The sequence below is a fragment of the Onychostoma macrolepis genome, chromosome 03 (assembly GCF_012432095.1).
Source record: "Onychostoma macrolepis isolate SWU-2019 chromosome 03, ASM1243209v1, whole genome shotgun sequence".
Taxonomy (NCBI): Eukaryota; Metazoa; Chordata; class Actinopteri; order Cypriniformes; family Cyprinidae; genus Onychostoma; species Onychostoma macrolepis.
Window position 1 is genome coordinate 48,379,102 of NC_081157.1, and position 14,976 is coordinate 48,394,077.

A 14,976-nucleotide genomic window follows, 5' to 3' on the forward strand; every position below is an offset into this window, starting at 1 on the left:
TATTGCCTGATTTTGCTCTATTTCTTTAACGAAAATAGTTTCAAACAGTCACAGCTGAGCCGATCGCATCTCCAAGCGGTGTTGCGTTTATGAATGAAGCTGCATTTTAAATGAATCTAGTGAGTCAATGATTCAATTACCCATTCATAAAGACACTTGCTTTGTTCCTGAATGAATCAGCCATTCAAATAAATCAATTGAATGAATGATTTGGTGATAAAATCAGTGACTTACCCCCACCTGCTGGCAGTTTTATTTTTATTTTTAAAGTGTCATTTCAGTTATTTAAATCCTTTCAATCAAACAATAGGTCTGTATTCAAAATTTATATTTAAAACATTAATCTCACAACATTGTTATGAATTTAAAACATCCATGCCACCTAAATGCCACTTTTGTGTTCTTCTGTGCCACCTTTGTAGTGGAAACTAATTTTGTTAATACTGATTTCTTTTGATTGGTAACTTATTCTTTTTATTCTACCTGTTCTTATTATATATTGTTTAGGGGGGTGGGGGGCACTTTAAATGTGGTCACCCTAGGGCACTACACTGTGTTAATCCGGGCCTGGTCATTTAGGAATAAGAGTAAGTGGGTTTCGGATCGAAATTACGATTTTTTTAATGATTAATCGTGCAGCTCTAATTTCTGATAATATGTGTCTCCATATATTTCTGATAATATTTGTAGAGAAACATTAATCTTTTAATTCAGAATCATAATTATACATTGCATTAAAGGGATAGTTCACTCAAAAATGAAAATTCTGTCATCATTTACTCACCTTTATGTTGTTCCAAATGTTGGTAACTAGACAGTTGATGGGCCCCATTGATTTCCACAGTAATTTTTTTCCTACTACTGTATGGAAGTCAATGGCTACTATAAACTGTTTGGTTAACACCATTCTTAAAAATCTATTTTTGTCTTCAACAGAAGAAAGAAATTCGTACAAGTTTGGAAAAACATAAGGGTGATGAAGGGTAAATGATGGTAGAACTTTCATTTTGGGGTGAACTGTCCCTTTAAGTAAATTATGTAAAATCAAATTAAGTATAATTATTACATTTAGTAAAATCAAACATCTCGCATATCACAAAAGGTCAGTGAATCCACACCAGAAGTGACAGTGCAGTGTAGCAGATAAAGGACGATCCTTCTCCAAATGGCCAGTAATCAAGCTGCGGTCACAGGGGCTGGTGATGAGGTTGCTAGCGGGCGTTCTCACTACTGGTTGCCCTCACAGCGAATCAGGTTTCTTGCAACTAAATATAAATATAAATGAAATCCGTACATACAAAAAAAAAAAAAAAAAAAAATGAATGAGAATGTTTTCTGAAGTCAACCCAGCCATCTACCAGGAAATTTTAGAGCACTTCATGCTTCCTTCTGTTGACAAGCTTTATGGAGATGTTGATTTCATTTTCCAGCAGGACTTGGCACCTGCCCACACTGCCAAAGGTACCAAAAGCTGGTTCAATGACCATGGTGTTACTGTGCTTGATTGGCCGGCAAACTCACCAGACCTGAACTATTGTATTGTCAAGAGGAAGATGAGGGACACCAGACCCAACAATGCAGATGACCTGAAGGCTGCTATCAAAGCAACCTGGGCTTCCATACCACCTCAGCAGTGCCACAAACTGATCACCTCCATACTTCACCGAATTGAGGCAGTAATTAAAGCAAAAGGAGCCCCTACCAAGTATTGAGTACATATACAGTAAATTAACATACTTTCCAGAAGGCCAACAATTCACTAAAAATGTTTTTTTTTTTTTATTGGTCTTATAAAGTATTCTAATTTGTTGAGATTGTGAATTGGTGGGTTTTTGTTAAATGTGAGCCAAAATCATCACAATTAAAAGAACCAAAGACTTAAACTACTTCAGTCTGTGTGCATTGTATTTATTTAATACACGAGTTTCACAATTTGAGTTGAATTACTGAAATAAAACTTTTCCACAACAAACATTACATTGTTCACGATAACTTTTGTTAACTCTACAATAGGCCTACATAAAACTATTTTACCAGATAAATTACTTAGACAGCAATGCCATAGAAATATACAGAGCTACCGCACAAACAGAAGCTCAAAGACAATATTCTAAAGATATGCGTATTCTTGTGACACGCTTGTTTCTCTGGAGAATAAAGTCTATACTGTACTCACATAGATCCCAAACACACTGCCCAGTCTGTACCTACTTATTTGTGTACTACCTAGGGCCCATGTAGTCAGCCTATATACTGTAGGACTGATTATGTTTGCTCATGTCTTACCCAGAATGCTTGAGTCTTACCCAAGAGGGCCCCATAGTGAGGGAAAGTTTGGATCATTTTACTGACTCTCACCTTTGATCTTGTTCATCAAAATGAACAAATCTTTATTCAAGTCATTTCAATCATTTAAGTGACATTAAATATTATACTTTTACCAGCCAAATTCCCTGGACACATCCACCTAAGCAATCTTGATCATATTCCAAATTAGGAAATCATTATAATGCAGCCGAAGATAATTTATAGGGAACATAAATAATTACTTTACCTTCAGAGTCTTTCATTCAGTTGTCACTTGACAGATGAAATGAACAGATCATTCATGAATGACCCATCACTACCCCATATGTATTTCCCCATTCACAACCCATACAGAGATTACCCATGTGGGTACTACCTTGAGCCCATGTAGCCAACCTATAAGGGAATGACTGTGTTTGCCCATGTCTGACCCATATAGTTTGGCCAAGAGGGCTCTATACATCTTTCCCTATTCAGAACCCATACAAATATTACCTATGTGGGTACTACCTTGGGCCAATATAGGCAGCCTATATGGGACTGATTGTGTTTGCCCATGTTTTACCCATATGGTTTGGAAAAGAGGGCCCCATATGTGTTTCCCCATTCAGAACCCATACAGAGTTTTTTTTTTTTTTGCCTATGTGGGACCTGAATGGTACCGTACCACTTTTTGGTACCCTTCAGTTGGGGTACCTAGCACAGCAAAGGGTACCAAAAGGGTGGAGCTAAACTCACTGCAGAACCTTGATTGGTTGACTAGATTCGTCACTTTTGCGTGATACAATGGGATAAAGCGTCCTTCACTAGTTCCGCTCTGCTGTCCATGAGTGTTAGGCTTATTTACATCAGAGTGTGCAAACACAAAAAAAATATAACAGTGTATTTTTATAATTTTATATTTTCACACAGACAATAGCCATTTCTCAATATGCATTCTTGTCTGTTCTTGTGGACTTGTGAAACATCATTGCCCAAAGACCCGCTAATTTTCAAAATATTACTGTTATTATGTCATGAAATGTAGTTTTAAGAGTTTTTCAGGTGAGAATGTAGTTCTTTAAAATTCAAATCTGCAGTTTATTTACAAAGATAGCGCCTATTTGAAAATTTGCTATGCCGATTTCGGAGCTCCAGGCGATCACCGGGCATTCAGTGCTTATATATCCGCTTAGAGCAGCCTTAAGCTAGACTAGTCCTGCCGACATTTGGCGCTGGCCCTGATGTCTCTGTAGTGATTAAACTTGAGATACAATTCGTTTTGGGTATATTAACAGGCATCCGTGGTCTCATGAATCTATTATTTGTTCCTGGTCATATCGTTTTGGCTAAGCACAAAGTTATGTTTAACTTTATATATTTATTTTGAACTTTACCGTAGTACAGCGCTGACTTTGTAGCATGTTTGCTTTTGTCTCTATTTCCTCTTAAGCCTCTTATACTTTGTACTTATACTTTTATAATGGCTATTGTTGTTCATTAAAACAAAAAAGAGACAAAAAAGAGGCTGTGCTTATTGTATCAAGTAAGGGTGCTGATGGCAGTGGAAATGCAAGCTGAATCAGGGTACAATGTACAAGACTACTTCAAAAACGCTGACTTAATATGTGATGTTTTCTCATTAAAATCTTACAGTTTACTCTTAATTCAATAGAATCCAGGGAATAGACATACGAGTCTTTTGTGTCCAGATGTGATAAGACGGAGTGCAGTGTGTAGGAGATAGCATCATCTGTAGAGCGGTTGGGGTGGTATGCAAATTGTAGAGGGTCTAGTGAAGAGGGCGAAAATTGGAGAGAATGTGTCTTTTAACCAGACTTTCAAAGCACTTCGTTGTGATGGGAGTCAGTGCTACAGGGCGATAATTATTAAAACATGTCACTGTTGACTTTTTAGGCACCGGGATGATGGTGGTTTTTTGAAGCACGCAGGAACCAGTGATCAGTGACTTCAGCAGATCTACTCTACATCAACATGACTGAGTACAAAGAGACCTTCAAACTCATGGAGTCTCATATCTGATGAGCTCTCTTGGTCTTTTACACAACAAAACAATCAAAACAGCACAGTAACAGCTGTTCTTCCTCAGAGTGATCAGGAAAAACAGCTTGGAGTGTGAGCTGCTGGTGTGCTTTTACCGCTTCACCATTGAAAGTGTGCTGTGCACTGCATCTCTAGTGTACTGTATCTCTAATGTACTGCATCTCTAGTGCACTGTGTAAGAGCCACAATTTAAATAATAGTTAGAAGTGCTAGAGTAGATATTATTTTAATATGTTTAGATTTGTATGTACATTGGTTAAATACCCCCCATGTTTATTCTGTAATGGTTTGCTCCATTTATTATTGGACTGTCTTTAAGCACCTTGGGGGCGGGGAAGCTCCTTTTAGAAAAGAAAGAAAGAAAGACGAAGCAACACAGTTTTTTGACCGGAGTTTTATTTGTTTCTGTTCGTTGTACGAGAACTTTCAGTAAACAGTTGAAGTTTGAACGAAGACCCGAGTCAATTCCTTGCCAGAAAAGATTATAGAAACTTATTGCTACAACACACTGAATCTCTAGTGTACTGCATCTCACAGATCTTTAAGAACAAGAAGTACTCGCTTACAGGACAGTTTCATTCCATTTGCTGTCAGGACTTTACCTCAAAAATGCACTAAGGCAAAGGTCATATGTTTGTTTTCTAACAAGTCAGGAACAGTGCTCTTAATTTCATTGTGTGCAGAAAAATACAATGACAGTGAAGCTTTATTGAGAAATTTAAAACAGAAAGCACAAAAAGCAAACATTTTCTTAATGCAAATACAATTAGCAGAAAATAAAAGTTGTTGATAAAATATGTGATGCGATCTAGGAAAACCCACCACATGGTGAAATTTTACCTTTTTTAGGTTTTCATACCATATGAACATAACAAAAGTTATGGCTATCTGAAGTTGGCTAATAGCTATGATTTTTAGGAATGGAATTTCATAATGGAAAAACGGCTTTAAAGTGAGGCAATGAAAATAGAAAGACAACAGTCATGTATCACAAGTAAAAGTCACTTTGCTGGTAAAAGACTTATTTTAGTCACTGGACATGATGTAAAAGATACAAAATGACCCCGAGGAATACAGAACACTTGCAAACATTTGAGCATTAAGTTTATATCTGTTCATAAAACATCACAGATTACAGCGTGCAGGCTCTCCAATTCTTCTCTTGTTCTACTCTGGATTTACTGCTGGACTTAATACATAACCAGTTTGGGGTTGTAACTTGTAGTTTTGTTCTAAACTTGTAGTTTTATTTCATGCTGTCACCATTTGAAATAAATGAAAGTAATGCATAGCGATATGAAAATGGTGCTCCCTTTAAGAATGAGAGCTGTCTGTCAGGAGCGCTATTCTGCATCATTACACAAACAGACTAACGTTACCCTGAAGAAGACAGTTTCCCTTGTTTATCATAGGCATAGTCTCTGAATTTTTATCACCCCTTGTATTTTTAGACAGTGTGAATAGTGTACCTTTTAGTTTACATTTAGAAAAGCAAGCGCAACTGTTTGCGCACCTGTGCATATAACAAACTGTCATTAGACTCCTCTAGTAATAGTCCATTATAACATCATTTAGGGCACTGACATCAAGATTGAGCAGATTGAGACGAGCAAGATAGTTTAAGTGAGCAGCTACTACAATGTTGTTCTCTTCCACTCTGCCATCTCACGATATTAAAAAATAAATACATAAAAAAACTTTGCGTGCCATAGTTTACACAGAACTGGCAGTAAATGTACATTGATACACCTTAATAAAACTTTCTGACATTGTTCTTTGGGGAGGAACTCCATCTTTGAGTTGATCTGAATCTCAGTTGAATCTGCTGGTTTTGAAGATGAAGATGAACTTTAGTCACTGTGAAAACTTTAGATGATGTTTCTTTGTCATGTCACTTGTAATGTCTGGTTAGGACAGATTTATCCAGATGATATTTTATTGTTTAATGCATTATTTGTTGAGGACACTCATCGGACCTGAAAGAGCTGGATCTGAAGATGATCTCCTTACTGTGATATTTTTTTGTATGTCTGTGTAGAGAAGATGATTGATTGAAACGCTTCCCACATTCAGTGCAGTGATACGGTTTCTCTCCAGTGTGGATCCTCTCGTGTGTTTTCAGAGTTGCTGAATGACTGAATCTAATGTCACAGTGTGAACACTTGTAAGGTTTTTCTCCAGTGTGAATCCTCTCATGCGTTTTCAGATGTGATGACACACTGAATCTTTTGTCGCAGTGTGAGCATTCATAAGGTTTCTCTCCAGTGTGGATCCTCTGGTGCAGTTTTAAACTGTTTGCTGAAGTAAAAGTATTTTCACACTCAAAGCACATGTACTCCTTCACACCAGTATGTATTTTCTGATGTACTTTCAAATTCTGTAGACAAGAAAAACTCTTTCCACACAAATAACATGAATGTGGCTTCTCCTTTGTATGAACTTTCAGGTGTGTTCTCAGGTATGAAGCCCTCGAAAATGTTTTGCCGCATTGATCACATGTGTACAGTTTCTCTCCAGTGTGGATGCTCTCATGTGTTTTTAGGTCTCCTGACCGACTGAATTTCTTATCACAGTGTGAGCACTTGTACAGTTTCTCTCCAGTGTGGATATTCATGTGATTCTTAAGGTTTGATGATTGTGTGAAAGTCTTCCCGCACTGATCACAAGTGAACGGTTTCTCTCCAGTATGAACTCTCATGTGAACATCAAGACTTGTTTTGCGTGTGAAACTCTTTCCACACTGAGTGCAGGTGAAAGATTTCTTGGTTGCTCTTTTCATTAAATCTTCCTGTTTCGTTTGAGACCAACTCAAAGGCTTTTCTCCAGTTTTCACATGATTTCTCTCCTCTTCACTCAAATCTTCATTCTCCTCATTTTCTTCAATCAGCTCTAAAATAAAAGTAAAAAATGGTTAATTTGTAGTAACTCGTAGAAAGCAGATAAACGTGGACATAAAATGATCCCTGATATAACAGTTTAAAGAATTTTTATAAATTATACGTCCCTGGAATTTCTCCATGAGTGAGGTACACTGATCTTCAAATTATTATTTTTAAAACATTATAGGCAAGAATCCATGTTTCTATAGGAAGAACTATTAAACATGTTTGATCCACTACAAAATGATCAGATATAATGTTATTGACAAAAGTGTCCCTTACAGGGCTCCAGACTTACATCTGTTAGCAGTGGCACCAGAACCAGGCTTGTTTTGCATTAAAAAGTGTAGTTACTAATAATATTACACATTTATTTCTTGGTAATGCACATCTGACAGTAAAGCACTGAGCTTGAGTTCGGAATCATACAAAATTTACTTTTATAAACAACATTAATGTGCAGATTCTCTTTTTTACATAGAAAATTAATATATTATACTCTTATTAAATGTACAATCAGTGGAGGCACAGGGCGCCTGCACCTGAATCAATCAATCAATGAACAAACAAATGGAATGCGCGTTTGGGTTTTTACCACTCATTTGTGCTCAATATTATGTCACTGTGTAGGTCAATTAACCTGGGGTGCGTTTCCCAAAAGGAAGTATGGTAACAAGTTCAGTCGTTACTAATAGAGTTCAATGGAACTAACGTCCATATATAGCTAACAATGATTTTGGGAAACACACCCCTGATCGGGACTTGGAGCACTTCTCTTTTACTAAGACGCACAGCAACTCCAGGAGCCCATTCTTCGTACGTCGCTTATACATCCGAGATCAAATGACACATCAAAGATGATATCATCCCGCTAATCAGGATCTGGCTAATTTAGTTCTTCGAACGCACCTGTTGTTGATGATTAGTATGGCTGGATTGAGTTATCTAAGGGTGTATTCACACCAGGAAAGTCCGATAGCTCACTTGCTTTGGTCCGGACCAAATATAAATTTTTTTTTTTTTGGTGCGGTTCGCTTTCACACTGCCCTTTTTGCAAATGAACCAGAAATTGTAAACAAAACCACACGTGTGCTAAGGTCATCCGTTCATTGGACAGAAATTCTCAAGCAGGGAAAAACAGGAAGTGCAAAAACAGGCTAATCATGGAGATCTTTCGTAGTGCAACTTTTATTATTTTACTGATTTGCTGTCATGAGATAAAAACGCAATATGAAGCAACTTATGAACATCATATATGAGACAATGTCATACAATGTTGTAATTACGACTTGCCAAAAATAAAATCTATAGATATGAAATACTCAAAGCATATCAAAATGTTAGTTTAAACATTTAACCTAGATAAATGTGCGCTAGGCGCATATCCGATCGTTTGTGCGGAGAGTGGAAGCTGAAGCGCGCTTCAGAACATCATATACGCCGTAATTGTTGCTCATAAAGGTAATAATAATACATCGTTCGGAACTGTAAAGGGTATATTTTTATTTGTGCACTCACAATATCAAGAAAACGTGCTCTTCTAAAATAAAGAAAACTAATAGGATGCGCTTCCCGTCAAAAATGAACTGTAACTTACAGACATGATGAATATATCTATAGAAAGCTTTGAATTACTACAAAACGAAATAAATCATATCCAAAACAAAAACTCTTTCATTATAATCCGTAAAGATGCATTTCTTTCTAAAGGCGCGTCCAATGAGGAGACGGCGAGTCAGGATTTTTAACTTCATCTTTGTGACACTGACTCAGAAAACACTAGTTTATTAATAAATAATTCAAATATCTCCTTACTATTTCCCCCAGACACATTCATTGTAACTTTTGCTGGGGCTTTGCGGCAAGCTTTAGCCTATTTAGTGCGCTCATGTCACGTTGCTGTGGGCGCTATGGTCACGAAAACTCATAATTGGCACGCGTTTTTAAGCATTGCGGTTTGAAAACAAGTGATTTAAGCGATTGAAATGCAAACAACAGCACTATATGCACGAGCTGTGTGTTTTCTGAGCGTGCTTTCTGCAATTGGATCGGATCGAGGCCGGTTCATATTCACACCTTAAACGAACCGTACCAGAGTTCGTTTGGAAACGGACCGAGACCACCTCTTCAGCTGGGTCTCGGTACGCTTGTTTGGTCCGCTTTTGGTGCGCACCCGCTGCATTCTCACCTGCCCAAACGAACCGCACCAAGAGGGAAAACGAACTCTAGTACGATTCAACCGAACTAAATGAGGCAGGTGTGAAAGCACCCTAAGATAATTGCATGTACATGGGTTGGTTTAAAAGGGATAAACACTAACCTCCTTGTTCCTCGTGTTTTATTCTCCAGGTTTCTGGTTCCTCGTGTTTTATTCTCCAGGTTTCTGGTTCCTCGTGTTTTATTCTCCAGGTTTCTGGTTCCTCGTGTTTTATTCTGCAGGTTTCTGGTTCCTCGTGTTTTATTCTCCAGGTTTCTGGTTCCTCGTGTTTTATTCTGCAGGTTTCTGGTTCCTCGTGTTTTATTCTCCAGGTTTCTGGTTCACTCATGTTCTCCTCACTCTCCTCTTTAACAAACACCATCTTCACAGCAGCAGATCTCAGTTCAGATGATACTCCTCCAGATATTCCTGCTTGCTTCAAAACGACTGTGAGGATGAGAATGTTACAGGTATTTACTGACCTGATTCAAAAACATTTACAGAAAGTGCATTTCTAACAGTTTGTATTAAAACAGCATCACGACAAAACAACAGAAATCACGGTGAAACTAATCTTCTTCCTCTGAGGTTTAATGATGTTTGGCAAAAAAATGGATGCGTTTTAGCGCCACCCGCTGGACTGGAGTGAAGCGGAGAGAGGAGCGAAATAATACGGGGAAAATTACTTAGTGCGTCTAGTGCGGCGTTGTTGTTGTTGTTGTTGTTTTTGTTTTGTGTTTGTTTTTTCCCCCTGCACAAATAAATTAATATGACTTAAAATTACAGACTCGCATGGTATATGATCAGCATCAACAGTCTTTGTGAGTAAGGATTAGATGAGAAAAACGAGTGAATTATTAGTCAAATATTTAATTAAAAATGACACAAAGTTGCAGTATAATTAAGATCAATAAAAACATGTGACAATGATAAGATGCAACCCAATTAAAAATCATAATAATAATAATAAAAAAAATAAATAAATCCAAAATATTGAACAGGTTTAGCATGGGAAAACATTCTTGGGTTATGTGTCTGTCTAAATATCTGGGACTTAAGACATAACCAATATGTTTTCAAGGATATTTTGATAAAGCATAATTGTCACTTCAAATTCAAAAAGTCACACCCACATAGCAATTATTTTCTGGTAACACAACAGCTTTTCCCTCGGCCCACATACCACAAAGACAACCCTGAAACTGAATTAAAGACAGGGACCTCACAAGTCTCAACCAGTTAATAACTTATAGCCTAACTGCCCTGAAGTGTGCCAGAACAGGTTATTATTGGTACAGATTCTCAGCCATAAGCAAACCACATCAACACTAGCCTTTAACCAGAAACCCCAAAACTGAGTATAAATAAGTCACGAGACAATTTAATTCTGAAAATGACTTTTATGAAGGTAAAATGACGTCAAAAAGATTTTCATGCGCAGGGTAAGATTTGTGAAAGTGTACATAAGATAGCAAGCATAAATTAATTTTGCATGCGCAAGAAAAGATTTGTATAAGTGTAAATCGCGTTTCAAGCGTATTTGCAGCCTTTTTGTAAGTGTAATTCATGTATTGTGAAACTGCAACTTCATGCTAAGGCAAAATAAATATGATCTGTATTCTTCTGACCATTTTTCCGCGCTTACACTTTTGGCACTGTTGTTTCGCCCAAATACAGCCAAAAGTATTGCAAGCCTGTGCACAGCGTTTTGCAAGCGAAAACAACCGTATCAAGAACTGCAAATCAGATTGACCGCCTAAAACCAATATGTGTGTGTGTGTAGAAAAAAAATCGTTGCAACTGTCTAAATGACTTCTTGCGTGCATAGAGCAAAATGTTCCCCAAATAACCCGCTAACGTCTGCGTCTTTGTGCTTGCAGTTTTGGCACGATTCTCTCACTGATTTCAGATTTGCAAGCGCGTGTGGAAGGCGGGACCTTCTTCTTGCAGCCAATCAAATGAGGCTTTCGCTGACTCTCCATTTACTCTTATCTGATTGGTTCAATAAACACTCCAGACGTGAGTACACATCTTTATCTTAATTTGACTCAGCGTCATTCTTATTGTGGGGATGGTATTTTTAATGCACAGATACATATATATATATATATATATATATATATATAAAAAATAAATAAATACAATAAAATAAAATAATAAAATAAAAAGCATGATCCTTAGAAGCTTTGTACCATTAGGCTGACTACCATGTGCTGATCTTCAAGCTAGAGTGAACATTATTGGATTGGTTCGACATTGCATTGAAATTAAAAATTTTTAGATAATCTGCCTACACCACTGAAATGATGTTAAACTTTACAATCAAAATGTTTAATAGCGCATTGTCTCCAGATTTGACTGTAATGCAAACACTGACACTTCAAACCAAATCAACATTTAAAAAACTACTTTGACAAAATATAGTCTTTAATAATGTCTAAATATATGCATCTAAATGAAAAACCAAATGCAGAGTAACTATGTCTGAATCAAATATTCCCAGAAACCATGAAATACACAGTAATGTTGATATTTGTATATGGTTATACATCCATCTAGTGGTTTCACATGGCATTACAGATGGCAAATGCATAATTTAGTACAGTAAAATCTCCTTTAAATACATGTTAAAGGAAAAACAAAAATCTGCCATCACCCCTGATCAGGAGACATGGTGAAATTATGCATAGTAGTGCAGATACTTTCAGTAGCATCAAGATTACAAACTAATATCATATGGTGTGCTGAAGAGGAGGAGGATGATTAGGATAAATAGAGTGAATACACAGAAATGTCATTTCCTAATATTAGCTCGAAATTCAGAATGAACATGGCAGTCGGCCTAATGGTAGCCTACACAGCTTATAAAGGATCATGCTTTTTTTGTTTTATTATTTTATTTTATTGTATTATTAATTGATTTTTTATATGTATCTGTGCATTAAAAATACCATCCCCACAATAAGAATGACGCTGAGTCAACTTAAGATAAAGATGTGTTCTCACGTCTGGAGTGTTTATTGAACCAATCAGATAAGAGTAAATCGAGAGTCAGCCAGAGCCTCATTTGTTTGGCTGAAAGAAGGTCCCGCCTTCCACACGCGCTTGCAAATCTGAAATCAGTGAGAGAATCGTGCCAAAACTGCAAGCGCAAAGACGCAGACATAGCGGGTTATTTGGGGAACATTTTGCTCTATGCACGCAATTAGTCATTTAGACAGTTGCAACGATTTTTTTTCTACGCACATATATTGGTTTTAGGCGGTCAATCTGATTTGCAGTTCTTGATACGGTTGTTTTCGCTTGCAAAACGCTGTGCACAGGCTTGCAATACTTTTGGCTGTATTTGGGCGAAACAACAGTGCCAAAAGTGTAAGCGCGGAAAAATGGAAGTCAGAAGAATACAGATCATATTTATTTTGCCTTAGCATGAAGTTGCAGTTTCACAATACATGCTATACACTTACAAAAAACAGTAAAAGGCTGCAAATCTTTTTTTCTTACGCTTGAAGATGATGATCCTGACTTGCCGTCTCCTCATTAGACGCGCCTTTAGAGAGAAAACATCTTCACGGATTATAATGAAAGAGTTTTTGTCATCGATTTTATTTATTTCGTTAAGTAGTCATTTAAAGCTTTATATAGATATATTTATCATGTCTCTGAGGCATGTATTCGCTGACTTTCGGTTCATTTTTTTGAAGCGCTCCTGTTCAAGACAAGACGGCACAAAGCGCATACATATAGCGCATCGTTGTTTTCTTAAAAGCACAACGTTTTGTTGATATTGTGAGTGTACACGAATAAAAGTATACCCTTTACAGTTCCGAATGATGTATTACTCTTACCTTAATGAGCAAAAATTACGGCGTAAATTGTTTCCATTGAAAAAAAATACAATTGATTGCGCTGGTGCCTCCATGTCCTGCGCTTTAGCTTCCACTCTCCGCACAAACTACTGGATACAGCGCACATTTATCTAGGTTTAACCTTTAAACATTGTTGTATGCTTGAACTGTTTCAGTAGGCTATATCTATAGATTTTATTTTAGACAAGTCGTGATGATTTGAGAAGGCTAAATTGATCAAACATAGGCTATGATCATAGGCTCGTTACTTTAAGAAATAAAAAACTTATTTAACGAACAAAAAAAAAAATGCTCCAAACGTTTTTCTAAATTAACTTAGCCTAATAAAAAAACGAAACGAAATATAATCACTTTGCCATTACATACAAAACTGAACTATTTTAATAGCTGAAACACGCTATAATCTGATTTGGGAGAAGGGGGAAAAAAGACAATGATTTCAGATTTTCAAATGATTTCAGAAGCACCCTCAGTGATTTGATTCAGGAACCAGGCCTGCCTGTATCTGGAGATTGTAACTTATATATTTCTATATTATATTTCTATATTTACCCCATATATTAAACCGTGTGTAGCGCTCTAACACGATATAGCCTACTGTACTTTGAGCAACCATGCATGGTCCTCTCCAATACCGTGACCCAGATAGCACACAAAATTTTGACAAAATTATATCCCAGTATATAATTTCATGATGATAAAGTTCCCAGGATTCTGCTATGTCTATTTTAAAAATCATATTTGTATTAAGTCTCTGCGTTGTGCCAAAGATGGCTCTAGTTCTCAACTGAACGTGTAGGAGAAGCATTACTAAATTTAGCCAAAGAAAAACTGTTAAAGTCTAAATTTTTCTATATTAATTTGTGCATTTTTCAAATGTTTATTAAAAGTGCAAAAATTCATATATTATATTCCTGGTGTCCTCATACAGTATGATGACGTATGAAATCAACGTCCTGTTTCGTAACAGAAAGTCATATTTTGATTTGAAACCCCATAACATTTTCCTGAGATGTTGATTTATGACACACAGTTTAAAAATGATTTAAATGATAATTACAAAATATTATCATATTTCCATAAGAGTGTCACTAAATTAATTTCAGACATTTTTGAAGACCAAGGAGAGGGAGTGGTCATGGTGAAACATCCAATCATTTGGTCTGAAAAGCCCTGAACGTGCTCTGTACAGGACATCCACACTTTAAATTGTGGCATGTCTCAGAGAAATTCACTAAAATATAATGTCCTCCTCATATGAGGCCGCAGGGTCTTAAGAGGTTAAGACATTCCAACTACGTTTACAAGGATATTTTGATAAAGCATATTTGTCCTTTCAAATCCAAATTCAAAAAGTCACACCCACATAGCAATTGTTTTCTGGCCCAGCTCCGGTCCACACAACCACTTTTCCCTCGGCCCATATACTGCCACGAATGACAGCCCTGAAACTGAATTAAAGACAGGGACCTCACAAGTCTCAGCCAGTTAATAACTTATAACTGCCCTGAAGTGGGCCAGAACAGGTTTTATTATTGGTACAGATTCTCAGCCATAAGCAAATCACATCAACACTAGCCTTTAACCATATCTATATATTGGCTTCAATCTCCTGGGGCATCGCTTATGATTTGAGATGATTTGAAAGATTCCAGATCTTCTAATCCTAACCGATTTCTGG

General features: G+C 36.9%; 1 protein-coding gene across 1 annotated transcript; it reads right to left on the reverse strand.

The window, feature by feature from the left end:
* Positions 1-4,715: 4,715 nt before the first annotated feature.
* LOC131537098 (zinc finger protein 271-like) lies at positions 4,716-10,001 on the reverse strand. The gene is made up of 2 exons (XM_058770365.1): positions 9,550-10,001; positions 4,716-7,239 (listed from the first exon to the last, which is right to left on the reverse strand). The coding sequence occupies exons 1-2, from the start codon at positions 9,806-9,808 to the stop codon at positions 6,293-6,295; spliced, it is 1,206 nt and encodes a 401-aa protein (XP_058626348.1). The 5' UTR covers positions 9,809-10,001; the 3' UTR covers positions 4,716-6,292.
* Positions 10,002-14,976: the final 4,975 nt, after the last annotated feature.